This window comes from Dendrobates tinctorius, unplaced genomic scaffold (assembly GCF_039654945.1).
Source record: "Dendrobates tinctorius isolate UK_male_01 unplaced genomic scaffold, ASM3965494v1 ptg000070l, whole genome shotgun sequence".
In the NCBI taxonomy this organism is placed as follows: domain Eukaryota; kingdom Metazoa; phylum Chordata; class Amphibia; order Anura; family Dendrobatidae; genus Dendrobates; species Dendrobates tinctorius.
The window spans coordinates 75,464,443-75,484,747 of record NW_027361738.1 but is presented as its reverse complement, the minus strand read 5'-3'; the positions used below and the strand labels follow the sequence as shown (position 1 = coordinate 75,484,747).

At 49.0% G+C, this 20,305-nt stretch overlaps 1 protein-coding gene across 1 annotated transcript in view; it reads right to left on the bottom strand.

The window, feature by feature from the left end:
• LOC141095705 (uncharacterized) overlaps window positions 1-20,305 on the bottom strand; it is a 510,166-nt gene that overhangs the window by 423,137 nt on the left and 66,724 nt on the right. The window contains 1 exon segment of the mRNA XM_073581947.1: window positions 3,903-4,004. Within this exon segment, the coding sequence (XP_073438048.1) occupies window positions 3,903-4,004 (102 nt within the window).

Genomic DNA, 20,305 nt, shown 5'->3' with positions numbered 1-20,305 from the left:
CCGACTGATTCTCTTTAAAAACTCAGAATTTCAAATATTGCATCGTAAAATGGAACACAGGCAGAAATAACGTAGTAAATGTCTCCGATGACCCCGTACCCCTCTCGAATGCTCGCTCATCCCTCTGCAATATTTGTCAGTTATGGTCTTTTGTGATCCAAGCGGCAGGAACATAAGAAGACAAATGCGACATGTTGGGAAGAAACTGGATATAATTAAGAGTAAAAAGAAAGCCGGTCTGCTGTACGTCTGACCACAAATCCTCCCGCGGAAGAATAAAAGATGACAGGAGGGGGAAGAAAGGCTGAGAAATCATTAGCGTCGGATAGATGTACAGTCCAACTAAAGACAAAGTCTCTTTGGTCGGCCCAGCGGCCTACAAAGGAAAGGCAGTGGAGGAGGCCGGGATGCGGGCAGAGATAACCTGGCTTCCATAGAAATGGAAAAAATATGGCGGGCTAATGACCAGTGTGAGGTCTTATTAGTTCATCCGTTTATCAGAATCAGTGCTCGCAGCTTCTTGGCACAATGTGGGCATTAATCCGCCGCGGACGGAAGGATCTGACGCCGATAAGATGAAATGCAAAAGGCGACAACTGCCAGAGGAACATCAAAATGGAGTATTGGAGCTCAGAGCCGGGCTTTTCATTCAGTAACACAGATAAGAAGTCTCCATTATCGTCCTCAAAATGCAGAATAAGCGACAGAGACTGGAAACGCGTCGCAATGCACAGGGCTCGGGCACACAGCCGATTTTCTCGGATAGCGCTCATACCCATGCTACCCTAGGAGGCTGTGCATGTTACATTTTTACCTTCTGCAGGGAAAAAAAATTGGCGACATCAGATAGTGATACGAGTGTCGGAACAAAATCGGCTGTGAAAAACCATCGGAACGGGCTCGGATGACATCGGATTTTCACAGACTGAAAGTATGGAGAAGATGGGGAAAAAAAAAATTATCTTCATGTCAAAGTCTGAACAGAATAATCGGAGTCTTTTTTCTCAGATGAGGAGAAATCAGTCTTGTGAACCTACCCTGACCTCAGTACAAGAAGACCCATAAAATGTCCACTTACACACGTAGAAAGGGTTTACGTGTGTAAGTGTCTCTGGTTCGTGTGAAAACTGTCACCACACGTACCGGACACACTGACATATGAAAGAAGCATTAAAGCTCCTGGTTCTGATGGCTTTCCACTTCCTTTTTTTTTTAATCAGTACAGACCACGTCAAGCAGGGAGGGAGAGAGGATCATACACAGATTTCCACATTGTGGAGAGGTGGTGAAGCAGTTACAGTCTCGGGGAGGGCAGATAAAAAAGGCTATTGATAGGGAGGAAAGAAAATAAAAGGATAAATGATATCACCGAGCTGATTCCCTGAGAGCTACTATACTCGGTATCATCTTAGACACACAGACCTCACATTCAGAATGCATTACTGGTGAGACATACCCACAATAGGAAAAAAATCCAACTTGGATAAGGCTGCAAATTGCATATAAGCAGCGTCAATCTTTCTTCTTAACAGTACCTACTAACATACTGTACATAAGGATTATTTTTCCCTATGACCAAGGTGCTCATAGCTTTCAAGATCAGGTGATCTCCAGTACCAAAAATGGCCTTCCTGCAATATCCCTTTAAATATGTATAACAACGACTGCCTATATAAATGGATAAGCAACCGACCCATTTCTAAATCCTATATCTTCAATCGTACGGTTTCCGCTTCAGCACATTTTGTGACTCGCAGCGCTGCTGATGGTTATGATGGAGAACGATCAATCAAATGCAGGAAAGTCTTAATAGGAAAGTGATCAGTGGTAATGAGGAGTGCGGTATAATCCACGTTGCAGCAGGCAGTATTTTTCCTGCCTGCCCATCTCCCACTCCCATCCTGCGGCACCGTACGTGGCTCTGATGCAGAGGAGCCAATCATAATTCACACGCAGGCCCAGCGTTCTCTGACATCTCATTATTTGTGTTGCAATCATTTCCTGTGGAGATACTTGTTCAATTTGCTACAACTGCTGTGAATTTCGGTCCTCTACACAGATAGAACAAATACTTCAAATGCCATTTACAGGGGAGAAAAAAAACAAAAAACAAACACATTAACCATTTACACTGCTGACCCAGAGCAGGTAACATTACGAGAGGTGTAAACCCTCCACGGTCAGACTCGTCAGGTCATCAAACACAGGATATTATCTCTATAAAGCGTCAAATGTTTACAGGGAAGCTTTATAATAATATAAAACTTGAAGCAAACAGTCATAAAACAATAGAAAAACTAGTAATAAAGCATCAAACTTTCCCCCTTACTTTTTCTTTAATTTTGCTAATTTCTAACATCACGCAGTGACAGTCTTCGGTAAGGAAGGGGGGCCTCAAACTGTCCCTGGAACTGGGACCCTAACAATCGCTGTCCCGGGGGTACTCTTGACGGTAGAGAGGCCCAAGTCTTTGACCTTACTATGCTCCTGTTAAACCCTGATCTGTCCCCTCCCCCAACCCATGAGGAGTAGGACAGAAATGTAAGGTAAACAAGACACAAAGACAAAACAGGGATAACAGAAAACCTCTAACACACAAAAGCACTAACCAACAATAGAGAGGAGGATAGGGACAGGGAGGAATAAACTAAACAGGAAACAGGGACCAGGAGATAAATACACACGTACAACAGCAAACCACAGATCATTACTTCAACAAACTCCACTCCAAACACTTAGCTTTAGCACTCAGCACAGGAAGACAAATCTTTTACCGGCAGGGACAAGATCTGACCAGTTTATATAGGAAGAGGTAATGACCAGATCAGAAGCAGCTGAAATGGAGCTGCATGTTTCTGACTAGTATAGAAAGGGTCGTTAACCTCTTCAGCACCAGAGGAAACTAAATCCATTTAATATGGGACACAAATCACACCATCTCTAAAGACCTGTGATTTATAACCCTATGTGACTGTCTAACTTCAGGTCTTCCAGGGGGACGTGACACCCTTGTGGCATCTAACAAAGCAAAATTAATATTTTCTTAGTCACATTATAGCAAGACATTTGGCAGGATGTGATCCACATCACAACCACAGGGTGGCCACATGCAGCATTAACATCTCCCAACAGAGTATCACAAAATCATGATTTCTTTTTTTTTTTCTCTTTTACAGCTGAACATCCTGCACCACTTATCTCAAAATAGGCCAAGCCAAGAATAAAAAGCAAAGGGAGGATACACCGGTATCTAGTGTACTTGTGTGAATCTGAAGAAAAATCAACCAATTCTGCCGCATCATTGCAATAATCTTACCGCTGAAAATGATGACTTAAAGGGGTTGTCTGGCGATAATCAAATCTGAATAATGACATTTTATGATGACATTTTTTTTTTAGATTTCAACTACTTTTGCTTTTTTTTTTTTTTTTTTTACTTCCACCCCCTGAGGGACGTGACCGCTTGTGCAATTACTTAATGAGTCAGCATAGTTTTATTTTTTTTTTTTCTTTCCATAAATAGTACACATGGAAATAAGCAACTTATCAGCGAAATCAACTTCTTTCTCCTACCGGACCGATGCTTGATTTTCAATACACTGATTAAAAAAAAAAATGTATTAAGTGAACGCAGACTCCCTCGGGTCTTGTCACTAGTGGGATCTGCATTGGGCCATCTTCAGCGCCCGGTAAAAAAAAAAAAAACCACTAGTCCGATGAAATGATTTTTAAGCCTGGCTGAAAAATCATGATTCTCGACAGCACATCGTGCTATCGAAAATAACGGCAGCCTGTATGCACAGAACGATTTATTACCCGTCGGCCTTTAATATTAAAGGGACACATAACTATTATGTACAGCAACGATGCACGAAACGCCTGAGACGTCGTCGTAACCTCACCTCTACCAAGTCCTCATCGTCGGCCTCTTGTACTTCACCTTTATTCTTTTGTAAACTTGGCAGCCATGATGCCAGGCTCTTCATTAGATACTCCTTTCCCTCCTACAAAAAAACCCAACATGTTCATAATATAATTATTTCATATCATTGATACAAAAAAAAAAAAAAATTAAATATTTTTTTCTTCTTTTTCATTCTTAAAAACCTCTTTACCGCCAGTGGAATCGCTGATGATCACAAAAATAGTTTATCCAGATTTTTTTTTTTAAATTGAGATTATTTTCAAAACAAATGCTCCTGTATATAAGTAATGCCGTTACAGCCTTGATATGGCGCCCCCTGCTGTTCTAATTATTTCCTCTCCGAATATCCAACTAACAAGTCCAGCGCCAGCGATCACACATGCCCAGTAGCTCTGTCATACCACTGGCATCCACTAGGTGGCAGAATGAATTCTGGCACTGGTCACATTATTTAGAGGTTATGAGATTGGCATGTAGGTCATAGGAAGCTGAATGATATGATACCCCGATATATCTGCAGTCCGATGTTTTATTCCAGAGAAATACACATTATTCATTAAGAGCTGTTAAGATCTATGGGCCGGATATAGATCTCCCCAAGAATCTGCCTCCAGTGCTTTTTGTAAAACAGTTACCAGTGTGAGACATATGGTTTAGGAAAGCAGACCACCAGTCATTACACATCTCACACTGGTAACACCCCCTTTCATTTACAATAAGCCCTGGAGGCAGATTCTCGGGGAGATCTATGTCCGTCCCATAGAGCTTAACAGCTCATTTACATATTAAGAAAAACAGGAATTTTTCTGGAATAAAACATCAGATTGCAGATATCAAGGTATCCTTTTATTCAGCTTCCTATGACCTACATGCCCATATAGACGGCTTATGAGGAGTGATCCTACTGACAGATTCCCTTTAAATGGAGAGAAGGTAGAACAGAATACATCAGATTTCAAATAAAAAATGCGGCAAAGCTATAGCAATGTCGTATCAGGTTATCTCATTGCACGTTGGGTGGCAATTGTGAGGCACATGCAGCATCACTGGGCCGCTGCAGTAGTTAAATTTTCATGTGGCGGCACAAGCATTAAAACATGACAGCTGAGGGTACGGTGTGGCAATGACAATGGGGACCCTCTGACAGGCACTGTATTCAGGATACTCTTTGCTGTCAATGTTGTGGGGTCCTGTGTCTGGCGTTGCGGCAAAAGTGCAGAAAATAAAACATGTAAACGAGCCGCATTTCGGGTCCCTTTTGGTGTCAGTGCTGTAGTGCTCCCATAGCAGTCACTGCAGGGCTCTTGCAGACTCTTCTATGGGGCTCTGTGCCAGTCCATGCCTTTTTGGGGTGTCTCAGCAAAATTTGTACACAGATGCAGTGGCAGGCATGTTATTTGGGGGGACCCGGTGACTCTGTAGGGATACTATGTCAGGTGCGGACTGTTACGTCCTCTTTCTGTCACTATTATAGGGATCCCGTAACAGACTGAAGGCTACAACAGACCCCGTTTGTGGGGTCCTGTTATGGGGTCCTGTAGCAGACAGTGTACTTTTAGGACCTCTGGCTGCCACTTTTATGGGGATCCAGTGCCACACACTACATTTGGGAGTCTTTTTGCTGCCACTGTACAGAAGTTTTATGTCCGGCACTGAATTATGGCTCCTTTTGCAGCTATTATATAGGGATCCTGTGTCGGGAACTATAGTATATTGGATCCTTTTGCTTTTACGGTTATGGGAGCCTGTGTCAGGCACAAGATATTGGGTCTATATTCAGTTATGGCAATCCTGTGTTTGGCACTGTATATTGGATTATTTTGTTATTATGGGTACGGGCATCCTGTGGTCGGCACTGTATTAGGGGCTCTTTTGCTGCCATTATTCTGGGCATCCTGTGGTCGGCACTGTATATAGGGGCCCTTTTGCTGCCATTATTCTGGGCATCCTGTGGTCGGCACTATATTACGGGCTCTTTTGCTGCCATTATTCTGGGCATCCTGTGGTCGGCACTGTATATAGGGGCTCTTTTGCTGCCATTATTCTGGACATCCTGTGGTCGGCACTGTATATAGGGGCCCTTTTGCTGCCATTATTCTGGGCATCCTATGGTTGGCACTGTATATAGGGGCTCTTTTGCTGCCATTATTCTGGGCATCCTGTGGTCGGCACTGTATATAGGGGCCCTTTTGCTGCCATTATTCTGGGCATCCTGTGGTCGGCACTATATTAGGGGCTCTTTTGCTGCCATTATTCTGGGCATCCTGTGGCCGGCACTGTATATAGGGGCTCTTTTGCTGCCATTATTCTGGACATCCTGTGGTCGGCACTGTATATAGGGGCCCTTTTGCTGCCATTATTCTGGGCATCCTGTGGTTGGCACTGTATACAGGGGCTCTTTTGCTGCCATTATTCTGGGCATCCTGTGGTCGGCACTGTATTAGGGGCTCTTTTGCTGCCATTATTCTGGGCATCCTGTGGTCGACACTGTATATAGGGGCCCTTTTGCTGCCATTATTCTGGGCATCCTGTGGTCGGCACTATATTAGGGGCTCTTTTGCTGCCATTATTCTGGGCATCCTGTGGCCGGCACTGTATATAGGGGCTCTTTTGCTGCCATTATTCTGGGCATCCTGTGGTTGGCACTGTATACAGGGGCTCTTTTGCTGCCATTATTCTGGGCATCCTGTGGTCGGCACTGTATTAGGGGCTCTTTTGCTGCCATTATTCTGGGCATCCTGTGGTTGGCACTGTATATAGGGGACCTTTTGCTGCCATTATTCTGGGCATCCTGTGATCGGCACTATATTAGGGGCTCTTTTGCTGCCATTATTCTGGGCATCCTGTGGCCGGCACTGTATATAGGGGCTCTTTTGCTGCCATTATTCTGGGCATCCTGTGGTTGGCACTGTATTAGGGGCTCTTTTGCTGCCATTATTCTGGGCATCCTGTGGTCGGCACTGTATTAGGGGCTCTTTTGCTGCCATTATTCTGGGCATCCTGTGGTTGGCACTGTATATAGGGGACCTTTTGCTGCCATTATTCTGGGCATCCTGTGATCGGCACTATATTAGGGGCTCTTTTGCTGCCATTATTCTGGGCATCCTGTGGCCGGCACTGTATATAGGGGCTCTTTTGCTGCCATTATTCTGGGCATCCTGTGGTTGGCACTGTATATAGGGGCCCTTTTGCTGCCATTATTCTGGGCATCCTGTGGTCGGCACTATATTAGGGGCTCTTTTGCTGCCATTATTCTGGGCATCCTGTGGTCGGCACTGTATTAGGGGCTCTTTTGCTGCCATTATTCTGGGCATCCTGTGGTCGGCACTGTATTAGGGGCTCTTTTGCTGCCATTATTCTGGGCATCCTGTGGTCGGCACTGTATTAGGGGCTCTTTTGCTGCCATTATTCTGGGCATCCTGTGGTCGGCACTGTATATAGGGGCTCTTTTGCTGCCATTATTCTGGGCATCCTGTGGTCGGCACTGTATATAGGGGCTCTTTTGCTGCCATTATTCTGGACATCCTGTGGCCGGCACTGTATATAGGGGCTCTTTTGCTGCCATTATTCTGGGCATCCTGTGGTCGGCACTGTATATAGGGGCCCTTTTGCTGCCATTATTCTGGGCATCCTGTGGTCGGCACTGTATTAGGGGCTCTTTTGCTGCCATTATTCTGGGCATCCTGTGGTCGGCACTGTATTAGGGGCTCTTTTGCTGCCATTATTCTGGGCATCCTGTGGTCGGCACTGTATTAGGGGCTCTTTTGCTGCCATTATTCTGGGCATCCTGTGGTTGGCACTGTATATAGGGGCTCTTTTGCTGCCATTATTCTGGGCATCCTGTGGTCGGCACTGTATATAGGGGCTCTTTTGCTGCCATTATTCTGGGCATCCTGTGGTCGGCACTGTATATAGGGGCTCTTTTGCTGCCATTATTCTGGACATCCTGTGGCCGGCACTGTATATAGGGGCTCTTTTGCTGCCATTATTCTGGACATCCTGTGGTCGGCACTGTATTAGGGGCTCTTTTGCTGCCATTATTCTGGACATCCTGTGGTCGGCACTGTATTAGGGGCTCTTTTGCTGCCATTATTCTGGGCATCCTGTGGTCGGCACTGTATATAGGGGCTCTTTTGCTGCCATTATTCTGGACATCCTGTGGTCGGCACTGTATTAGGGGCCCTTTTGCTGCCATTATTCTGGGCATCCTGTGGCCGGCACTGTATATAGGGGCCCTTTTGCTGCCATTATTCTGGGCATCCTGTGGTCGGCACTGTATTAGGGGCTCTTTTGCTGCCATTATTCTGGGCATCTTGTGGTCGGCACTGTATATAGGGGCCCTTTTGCTGCCATTATTCTGGGCATCTTGTGGTCGGCACTGTATATAGGGGCCCTTTTGCTGCCATTATTCTGGGCATCCTGTGGTCGGCACTGTATTAGGGGCCCTTTTGCTGCCATTATTCTGGGCATCCTGTGGTCGGCACTGTATTAGGGGCCCTTTTGCTGCCATTATTCTGGGCATCCTGTGGTCGGCACTGTATATAGGGGCCCTTTCGCTGCCATTATTCTGGGCATCCTGTGGTCGGCAATGTATTAGGGGCCCTTTCGCTGCCATTATTCTGGGCATCCTGTGGTCGGCACTGTATATAGGGGCCCTTTTGCTGCCATTATTCTGGGCATCCTGTGGTCGGCACTGTATTAGGGGCTCTTTTGCTGCCATTATTCTGGGCATCCTGTGGTCGGCACTGTATATAGGGGCCCTTTTGCTGCCATTATTCTGGGCATCCTATGGTTGGCACTGTATTAGGGGCTCTTTTGCTGCCATTATTCTGAGCATCCTGTGGTCGGCACTGTATATAGGGGCCCTTTTGCTGCCATTATTCTGGGCATCCTGTGGTCGGCACTGTATTAGGGGCTCTTTTGCTGCCATTATTCTGGGCATCCTGTGGTCGGCACTGTATATAGGGGCCCTTTTGCTGCCATTATTCTGGGCATCCTATGGTTGGCACTGTATATAGGGGCCCTTTTGCTGCCATTATTCTGGGCATCTTGTGGTCGGCACTGTATATAGGGGCCCTTTTGCTGCCATTATTCTGGGCATCCTGTGGTCGGCACTGTATTAGGGGCCCTTTTGCTGCCATTATTCTGGGCATCCTGTGGTCGGCACTGTATTAGGGGCCCTTTTGCTGCCATTATTCTGGGCATCCTGTGGTCGGCACTGTATATAGGGGCCCTTTCGCTGCCATTATTCTGGGCATCCTGTGGTCGGCAATGTATTAGGGGCCCTTTCGCTGCCATTATTCTGGGCATCCTGTGGTCGGCACTGTATATAGGGGCCCTTTTGCTGCCATTATTCTGGGCATCCTGTGGTCGGCACTGTATTAGGGGCTCTTTTGCTGCCATTATTCTGGGCATCCTGTGGTCGGCACTGTATATAGGGGCCCTTTTGCTGCCATTATTCTGGGCATCCTATGGTTGGCACTGTATTAGGGGCTCTTTTGCTGCCATTATTCTGAGCATCCTGTGGTCGGCACTGTATATAGGGGCCCTTTTGCTGCCATTATTCTGGGCATCCTGTGGTCGGCACTGTATTAGGGGCTCTTTTGCTGCCATTATTCTGGGCATCCTGTGGTCGGCACTGTATATAGGGGCCCTTTTGCTGCCATTATTCTGGGCATCCTGTGGTCGGCACTGTATTAGGGGCTCTTTTGCTGCCATTATTCTGGGCATCCTGTGGTCGGCACTGTATTAGGGGCTCTTTTGCTGCCATTATTCTGGGCATCCTGTGGCCGGCACTGTATTAGGGGCCCTTTTGCTGCCATTATTCTGGGCATCCTGTGGTCGGCACTGTATTAGGGGCCCTTTTGCTGCCATTATTCTGGGCATCCTGTGGTCGGCACTGTATTAGGGGCTCTTTTGCTGCCATTATTCTGGGCATCCTGTGGCCGGCACTGTATTAGGGGCTGTTTTCCTGCCATTATTCTGGGGATCCTGTGGTCGGCACTGTATTAGGGGCTGTTTTCCTGCCATTATTCTGGGCATCCTATGGTTGGCACTGTATTAGGGGCTCTTTTGCTGCCATTATTCTGAGCATCCTATGGTTGGCACTGTATTAGGGGCTCTTTTGCTGCCATTATTCTGGGCATCCTGTGGCCGGCACTGTATTAGGGGCTGTTTTCCTGCCATTATTCTGGGCATCCTGTGGTCGGCACTGTATTAGGGGCTCTTTTGCTGCCATTATTCTGGGCATCCTGTGGTCGGCACTGTATTAGGGGCTCTTTTGCTGCCATTATTCTGGGCATCCTGTGGCCGGCACTGTATTAGGGGCTCTTTTGCTGCCATTATTCTGGGCATCCTGTGGTCGGCACTGTATTAGGGGCTCTTTTGCTGCCATTATTCTGGGCATCCTGTGGCCGGCACTGTATTAGGGGCTCTTTTGCTGCCATTATTCTGGGCATCCTGTGGCCGGCACTGTATTAGGGGCTCTTTTGCTACCATTATTCTGGGGATCCTGTGGTCGGCACTGTATTAGGGGCCCTTTTGCTGCCATTATTCTGGGCATCCTGTGGCCGGCACTGTATTAGGGGCTCTTTTGCTGCCATTATTCTGGGCATCCTGTGGCCGGCACTGTATTAGGGGCTCTTTTGCTGCCATTATTCTGGGCATCCTGTGGTCGGCACTGTATTAGGGGCTCTTTTGCTGCCATTATTCTGGGCATCCTGTGGTCGGCACTGTATTAGGGGCTCTTTTGCTGCCATTATTCTGGGCATCCTGTGGTCGGCACTGTATATAGGGGCTCTTTTGCTGCCATTATTCTGGGCATCCTGTGGTCGGCACTGTATATAGGGGCTGTTTTCCTGCCATTATTCTGGGCATCCTGTGGTCGGCACTGTATTAGGGGCCCTTTTGCTGCCATTATTCTGGGCATCCTGTGGTCGGCACTGTATTAGGGGCTCTTTTGCTGCCATTATTCTGGGCATCCTGTGGCCGGCACTGTATATAGGGGCCCTTTTGCTGCCATTATTCTGGGCATCCTATGGTCGGCACTGTATTAGGGGCTCTTTTGCTGCCATTATTCTGGGCATCCTGTGGCCGGCACTGTATATAGGGGCCCTTTTGCTGCCATTATTCTGGGCATCCTGTGGTCGGCACTGTATTAGGGGCTCTTTTGCTGCCATTATTCTGGGCATCCTGTGGTCGGCACTGTATATAGGGGCTCTTTTGCTGCCATTATTCTGGGCATCCTGTGGTCGGCACTGTATTAGGGGCCCTTTTGCTGCCATTATTCTGGGCATCCTGTGGTCGGCACTGTATTAGGGGCCCTTTTGCTGCCATTATTCTGGGCATCCTGTGGTCGGCACTGTATTAGGGGCTCTTTTGCTGCCATTATTCTGGGCATCCTGTGGTAGGCACTGTATATAGGGGGTCTTTTGCTGCCATTATTCTGGGCATCCTATGGTTGGCACTGTATTAGGGGCTCTTTTGCTGCCATTATTCTGGGCATCCTGTGGTTGGCACTGTATATAGGGGCCCTTTTGCTGCCATTATTCTGGGCATCCTATGGTTGGCACTGTATATAGGGGCCCTTTTGCTGCCATTATTCTGGGCATCCTGTGGTCGGCACTGTATATAGGGGCCCTTTTGCTGCCATTATTCTGGGCATCCTGTGGTCGGCACTGTATTAGGGGCTCTTTTGCTGCCATTATTCTGGGCATCCTATGGTTGGCACTGTATATAGGGGCCCTTTTGCTGCCATTATTCTGGGCATCCTGTGGTTGGCACTGTATATAGGGGCCCTTTTGCTGCCATTATTCTGGGCATCCTGTGGTCGGCACTGTATTAGGGGCTCTTTTGCTGCCATTATTCTGGGCATCCTGTGGCCGGCACTGTATTAGGGGCTCTTTTGCTGCCATTATTCTGGGCATCCTGTGGCCGGCACTGTATTAGGGGCTCTTTTGCTGCCATTATTCTGGGCATCCTGTGGTCGGCACTGTATTAGGGGCTCTTTTGCTACCATTATTCTGGGCATCCTGTGGTCGGCACTGTATTAGGGGCTCCTTTGCTGCCATTATTCTGGGCATCCTGTGGCCGGCACTGTATTAGGGGCTCTTTTGCTGCCATTATTCTGGGCATCCTGTGGTCGGCACTGTATATAGGAGCTCTTTTGCTGCCATTATTCTGGGCATCCTGTGGTCGGCACTGTATTAGGGGCTCTTTTGCTGCCATTATTCTGAGCATCCTGTGGTCGGCACTGTATATAGGGGCCCTTTTGCTGCCATTATTCTGGGCATCCTGTGGTCGGCACTGTATTAGGGGCTCTTTTGCTACCATTATTCTGGGCATCCTGTGGTCGGCACTGTATTAGGGGCTCTTTTGCTGCCATTATTCTGGGCATCCTGTGGTTGGCACTGTATATAGGGGCTCTTTTGCTGCCATTATTCTGGGCATCCTGTGGTCGGCACTGTATTAGGGGCTCTTTTGCTACCATTATTCTGGGCATCCTGTGGTCGGCACTGTATTAGGGGCTCTTTTGCTGCCATTATTCTGGGCATCCTATGGTTGGCACTGTATTAGGGGCTCTTTTGCTGCCATTATTCTGGGCATCCTGTGGCCGGCACTGTATTAGGGGCTCTTTTGCTGCCATTATTCTGGGCATCCTGTGGTCGGCACTGTATTAGGGGCTCTTTTGCTGCCATTATTCTGGGCATCCTGTGGTCGGCACTGTATTAGGGGCTCTTTTGCTACCATTATTCTGGGCATCCTGTGGTCGGCACTGTATTAGGGGCTCTTTTGCTGCCATTATTCTGGGCATCCTGTGGCCGGCACTGTATTAGGGGCTCTTTTGCTGCCATTATTCTGGGCATCCTGTGGTCGGCACTGTATTAGGGGCTCTTTTGCTGCCATTATTCTGGGCATCCTGTGGTCGGCACTGTATTAGGGGCTCTTTTGCTACCATTATTCTGGGGATCCTGTGGTCGGCACTGTATTAGGGGCCCTTTTGCTGCCATTATTCTGGGCATCCTGTGGCCGGCACTGTATTAGGGGCTCTTTTGCTGCCATTATTCTGGGCATCCTGTGGTCGGCACTGTATTAGGGGCTCTTTTGCTGCCATTATTCTGGGCATCCTGTGGTCGGCACTGTATTAGGGGCTCTTTTGCTGCCATTATTCTGGGCATCCTGTGGTCGGCACTGTATTAGGGGCTCTTTTGCTGCCATTATTCTGGGCATCCTGTGGTCGGCACTGTATATAGGGGCTCTTTTGCTGCCATTATTCTGGGCATCCTATGTTTGGCACTGTATTAGGGGCTCTTTTGCTGCCATTATTCTGGGCATCCTGTGGCCGGCACTGTATATAGGGGCCCTTTTGCTGCCATTATTCTGGGCATCCTGTGGTTGGCACTGTATTAGGGGCTCTTTTGCTGCCATTATTCTGGGCATCCTGTGGTCGGCACTGTATTAGGGGCTCTTTTTCTGCCATTATTCTGGGCATCCTGTGGTCGGCACTGTATATAGGGGCTCTTTTGCTGCCATTATTCTGGGCATCCTGTGGTCGGCACTGTATTAGGGGCCCTTTTGCTGCCATTATTCTGGGCATCCTGTGGTTGGCACTGTATTAGGGGCTCTTTTGCTGCCATTATTCTGGGCATCCTGTGGTCGGCACTGTATATAGGGGCTCTTTTGCTGCCATTATTCTGGGCATCCTATGGTTGGCACTGTATTAGGGGCTCTTTTGCTGCCATTATTCTGGGCATCCTGTGGTCGGCACTGTATTAGGGGCTCTTTTTCTGCCATTATTCTGGGCATCCTGTGGTCGGCACTGTATATAGGGGCTCTTTTGCTGCCATTATTCTGGGCATCCTGTGGCCGGCACTGTATTAGGGGCCCTTTTGCTGCCATTATTCTGGGCATCCTGTGGTTGGCACTGTATTAGGGGCTCTTTTGCTGCCATTATTCTGGGCATCCTGTGGTCGGCACTGTATATAGGGGCTCTTTTGCTGCCATTATTCTGGGCATCCTATGGTTGGCACTGTATATAGGGGCCCTTTTGCTGCCATTATTCTGGGCATCCTATGGTTGGCACTGTATTAGGGGCTCTTTTGCTGCCATTATTCTGGGCATCCTGTGGCCGGCACTGTATTAGGGGCTCTTTTGCTACCATTATTCTGGGCATCCTGTGGTCGGCACTGTATTAGGGGCTCTTTTGCTGCCATTATTCTGGGCATCCTGTGGTCGGAACTGTATTAGGGGCTCTTTTGCTGCCATTATTCTGGGCATCCTGTGGTCGGCACTGTATTAGGGGCTCTTTTGCTGCCATTATTCTGGGCATCCTGTGGCCGGCACTGTATATAGGGGCCCTTTTGCTGCCATTATTCTGGGGATCGTGTGGTTGGCACTGTATTAGGGGCTCTTTTGCTACCATTATTCTGGGCATCCTGTGGTCGGCACTGTATATAGGGGCCCTTTTGCTGCCATTATTCTGGGGATCCTGTGGTCGGCACTGTATTAGGGGCTCTTTTGCTGCCATTATTCTGGGCATCCTGTGGCCGGCACTGTATTAGGGGCTCTTTTGCTACCATTATTCTGGGGATCCTGTGGTCGGCACTGTATTAGGGGCCCTTTTGCTGCCATTATTCTGGGCATCCTGTGGCCGGCACTGTATTAGGGGCCCTTTTGCTGCCATTATTCTGGGCATCCTGTGGCCGGCACTGTATTAGGGGCTCTTTTGCTACCATTATTCTGGGGATCCTGTGGTCGGCACTGTATTAGGGGCCCTTTTGCTGCCATTATTCTGGGCATCCTGTGGTCGGCACTGTATTAGGGGCCCTTTTGCTGCCATTATTCTGGGCATCCTGTGGCCGGCACTGTATTAGGGGCTCTTTTGCTGCCATTATTCTGGGCATCCTGTGGTCGGCACTGTATTAGGGGCTCTTTTGCTACCATTATTCTGGGCATCCTGTGGCCGGCACTGTATTAGGGGCTCTTTTGCTGCCATTATTCTGGGCATCCTGTGGTCGGCACTGTATTAGGGGCTCTTTTGCTGCCATTATTCTGGGCATCCTGTGGTCGGCACTGTATATAGGGGACCTTTTGCTGCCATTATTCTGGGGATCCTGTGGTCGGCACTGTATTAGGGGCTCTTTTGCTGCCATTATTCTGGGCATCCTGTGGCCGGCACTGTATTAGGGGCTCTTTTGCTACCATTATTCTGGGGATCCTGTGGTCGGCACTGTATTAGGGGCCCTTTTGCTGCCATTATTCTGGGCATCCTGTGGCCGGCACTGTATTAGGGGCTCTTTTGCTGCCATTATTCTGGGCATCCTGTGGTCGGCACTGTATATAGGGGCCCTTTTGCTGCCATTATTCTGGGCATCCTGTGGCCGGCACTGTATTAGGGGCTCTTTTGCTGCCATTATTCTGGGCATCCTGTGGTCGGCACTGTATTAGGGGCTGTTTTGCTGCCATTATTCTGGGCATCCTGTGGTCGGCACTGTATTAGGGGCCCTTTTGCTGCCATTATTCTGGGCATCCTGTGCTTGGCACTGTATATAGGGGCCCTTTTGCTGCCATTATTCTGGGCATCCTGTGGTCGGCACTGTATTAGGGGCTCTTTTGCTGCCATTATTCTGGGCATCCTGTGGTCGGCACTGTATATAGGGGCTCTTTTGCTGCCATTATTCTGGGCATCCTATGGTCGGCACTGTATTAGGGGCTCTTTTGCTACCATTATTCTGGGCATCCTGTGGTCGGCACTGTATTAGGGGCTCTTTTGCTGCCATTATTCTGGGCATCCTGTGGTCGGCACTGTATTAGGGGCCCTTTTGCTGCCATTATTCTGGGCATCCTGTGGTCGGCACTGTATTAGGGGCTCTTTTGCTGCCATTATTCTGGGCATCCTGTGGTCGGCACTGTATATAGGGGCTCTTTTGCTGCCATTATTCTGGGCATCCTATGGTCGGCACTGTATTAGGGGCCCTTTTGCTGCCATTATTCTGGGCATCCTGTGGTCGGCACTGTATATAGGGGCTCTTTTGCTGCCTTTATTCTGGGCATCCTATGGTTGGCACTGTATTAGGGGCTCTTTTGCTGCCATTATTCTGGGCATCCTGTGGTCGGCACTGTATATAGGGGCCCTTTTGCTGCCATTATTCTGAGCATCCTGTGGTCGGCACTGTATTAGGGGCTCTTTTGCTGCCATTATTCTGGCCTTCCTGTGGTCGGCACTGTATATAGGGGCCCTTTTGCTGCCATTATTCTGGGCATCCTGTGGTCGGCACTGTATATAGGGGCCCTTTTGCTGCCATTATTCTGGGCATCCTGTGGTCGGCACTGTATTAGGGGCCCTTTTGCTGCCATTATTCTGGGCATCCTGTGGTCGGCACTGTATTAGGGGCCCTTTTGCTGCCATTATTCTGGGCATCCTGTGGTCGGCACTGTATTAGGGGCTCTTTTGCTGCCATTATTCTGGGCATCCTGTGGTCGGCACTGTATATAGGGGCTCTTTTGCTGCCATTATTCTGGGCATCCTGTGGTCGGCACTGTATATAGGGGCTGTTTTCCTGCCATTATTCTGGGCATCCTGTGGTCGGCACTGTATTAGGGGCCGTTTTGCTGCCATTATTCTGGGCATCCTGTGGTCGGCACTGTATTAGGGGCTCTTTTGCTGCCATTATCCTGGGCATCCTGTGGCCGGCACTGTATATAGGGGCCCTTTTGCTGCCATTATTCTGGGCATCCTATGGTTGGCGCTGTATTAGGGGCTCTTTTGCTGCCATTATTCTGGGCATCCTGTGGTCGGCACTGTATTAGGGGCTCTTTTGCTGCCATTATTCTGGGCATCCTGTGGTCGGCACTGTATATAGGGGCTCTTTTGCTGCCATTATTCTGGGCATCCTGTGGTCGGCACTGTATTAGGGGCCCTTTTGCTGCCATTATTCTGGGCATCCTGTGGTCGGCACTGTATTAGGGGCCCTTTTGCTGCCATTATTCTGGGCATCCTGTGGTCGGCACTGTATTAGGGGCTCTTTTGCTGCCATTATTCTGGGCATCCTGTGGTCGGCACTGTATATAGGGGCTCTTTTGCTGCCATTATTCTGGGCATCCTATGGTTGGCACTGTATTAGGGGCTCTTTTGCTGCCATTATTCTGGGCATCCTGTGGTTGGCACTGTATATAGGGGCCCTTTTGCTGCCATTATTCTGGGCATCCTATGGTTGGCACTGTATTAGGGGCTCTTTTGCTGCCATTATTCTGGGCATCCTGTGGCCGGCACTGTATTAGGGGCTCTTTTGCTGCCATTATTCTGGGCATCCTGTGGTCGGCACTGTATTAGGGGCTCTTTTGCTGCCATTATTCTGGGCATCCTGTGGTTGGCACTGTATTAGGGGCCCTTTTGCTGCCATTATTCTGGGCATCCTGTGGTCGGCACTATATTAGGGGCTCTTTTGCTGCCATTATTCTGGGCATCCTGTGGCCGGCACTGTATTAGGGGCTCTTTTGCTGCCATTATTCTGGGCATCCTGTGGCCGGCACTATATTAGGGGCTCTTTTGCTGCCATTATTCTGGGCATCCTATGGTTGGCACTGTATTAGGGGCTCTTTTGCTGCCATTATTCTGGGCATCCTGTGGCCGGCACTGTATTAGGGGCTCTTTTGCTGCCATTATTCTGGGCATCCTGTGGTCGGCACTGTATTAGGGGCTCTTTTGCTGCCATTATTCTGGGCATCCTGTGGCCGGCACTGTATTAGGGGCCCTTTTGCTGCCATTATTCTGGGCATCCTGTGGTCGGCACTATATTAGGGGCTCTTTTGCTGCCATTATTCTGGGCATCCTGTGGCCGGCACTGTATATAGGGGCTCTTTTGCTGCCATTATTCTGGACATCCTGTGGTCGGCACTGTATATAGGGGCCCTTTTGCTGCCATTATTCTGGGCATCCTATGGTTGGCACTGTATATAGGGGCTCTTTTGCTGCCATTATTCTGGGCATCCTGTGGTCGGCACTGTATATAGGGGCCCTTTTGCTGCCATTATTCTGGGCATCCTGTGGTCGGCACTATATTAGGGGCTCTTTTGCTGCCATTATTCTGGGCATCCTGTGGCCGGCACTGTATATAGGGGCTCTTTTGCTGCCATTATTCTGGACATCCTGTGGTCGGCACTGTATATAGGGGCCCTTTTGCTGCCATTATTCTGGGCATCCTGTGGTTGGCACTGTATACAGGGGCTCTTTTGCTGCCATTATTCTGGGCATCCTGTGGTCGGCACTGTATTAGGGGCTCTTTTGCTGCCATTATTCTGGGCATCCTGTGGTTGGCACTGTATACAGGGGCTCTTTTGCTGCCATTATTCTGGGCATCCTGTGGTTGGCACTGTATATAGGGGACCTTTTGCTGCCATTATTCTGGGCATCCTGTGGTCGGCACTATATTAGGGGCTCTTTTGCTGCCATTATTCTGGGCATCCTGTGGCCGGCACTGTATATAGGGGCTCTTTTGCTGTCATTATTCTGGGCATCCTGTGGTTGGCACTGTATATAGGGGCCCTTTTGCTGCCATTATTCTGGGCATCCTGTGGTCGGCACTATATTAGGGGCTCTTTTGCTGCCATTATTCTGGGCATCCTGTGGTCGGCACTGTATTAGGGGCTCTTTTGCTGCCATTATTCTGGGCATCCTGTGGTCGGCACTGTATTAGGGGCTCTTTTGCTGCCATTATTCTGGGCATCCTGTGGTCGGCACTGTATTAGGGGCTCTTTTGCTGCCATTATTCTGGGCATCCTGTGGTCGGCACTGTATATAGGGGCTCTTTTGCTGCCATTATTCTGGGCATCCTGTGGTCGGCACTGTATATAGGGGCTCTTTTGCTGCCATTATTCTGGACATCCTGTGGCCGGCACTGTATATAGGGGCTCTTTTGCTGCCATTATTCTGGGCATCCTGTGGTCGGCACTGTATATAGGGGCCCTTTTGCTGCCATTATTCTGGGCATCCTGTGGTCGGCACTGTATTAGGGGCTCTTTTGCTGCCATTATTCTGGGCATCCTGTGGTCGGCACTGTATTAGGGGCTCTTTTGCTGCCATTATTCTGGGCATCCTGTGGTCGGCACTGTATTAGGGGCTCTTTTGCTGCCATTATTCTGGGCATCCTGTGGTCGGCACTGTATATAGGGGCTCTTTTGCTGCCATTATTCTGGGCATCCTGTGGTCGGCACTGTATATAGGGGCTCTTTTGCTGCCATTATTCTGGACATCCTGTGGCCGGCACTGTATATAGGGGCTCTTTTGCTGCCATTATTCTGGACATCCTGTGGTCGGCACTGTATTAGGGGCTCTTTTGCTGCCATTATTCTGGACATCCTGTGGTCGGCACTGTATTAGGGGCTCTTTTGCTGCCATTATTCTGGGCATCCTGTGGTCGGCACTGTATATAGGGGCTCTTTTGCTGCCATTATTCTGGACATCCTGTGGTCGGCACTGTATTAGGGGCCCTTTTGCTGCCATTATTCTGGGCATCCTGTGGCCGGCACTGTATATAGGGGCCCTTTTGCTGCCATTATTCTGGGCATCCTGTGGTCGGCACTGTATTAGGGGCTCTTTTGCTGCCATTATTCTGGGCATCTTGTGGTCGGCACTGTATATAGGGGCCCTTTTGCTGCCATTATTCTGGGCATCTTGTGGTCGGCACTGTATATAGGGGCCCTTTTGCTGCCATTATTCTGGGCATCCTGTGGTCGGCACTGTATTAGGGGCCCTTTTGCTGCCATTATTCTGGGCATCCTGTGGTCGGCACTGTATATAGGGGCCCTTTCGCTGCCATTATTCTGGGCATCCTGTGGTCGGCAATGTATTAGGGGCCCTTTCGCTGCCATTATTCTGGGCATCCTGTGGTCGGCACTGTATATAGGGGCCCTTTTGCTGCCATTATTCTGGGCATCCTGTGGTCGGCACTGTATTAGGGGCTCTTTTGCTGCCATTATTCTGGGCATCCTGTGGTCGGCACTGTATATAGGGGCCCTTTTGCTGCCATTATTCTGGGCATCCTATGGTTGGCACTGTATTAGGGGCTCTTTTGCTGCCATTATTCTGAGCATCCTGTGGTCGGCACTGTATTAGGGGCTCTTTTGCTGCCATTATTCTGGGCATCCTGTGGTCGGCACTGTATTAGGGGCTCTTTTGCTGCCATTATTCTGGGCATCCTGTGGCCGGCACTGTATTAGGGGCTGTTTTCCTGCCATTATTCTGGGCATCCTATGGTTGGCACTGTATTAGGGGCTCTTTTGCTGCCATTATTCTGAGCATCCTATGGTTGGCACTGTATTAGGGGCTCTTTTGCTGCCATTATTCTGGGCATCCTGTGGCCGGCACTGTATTAGGGGCTCTTT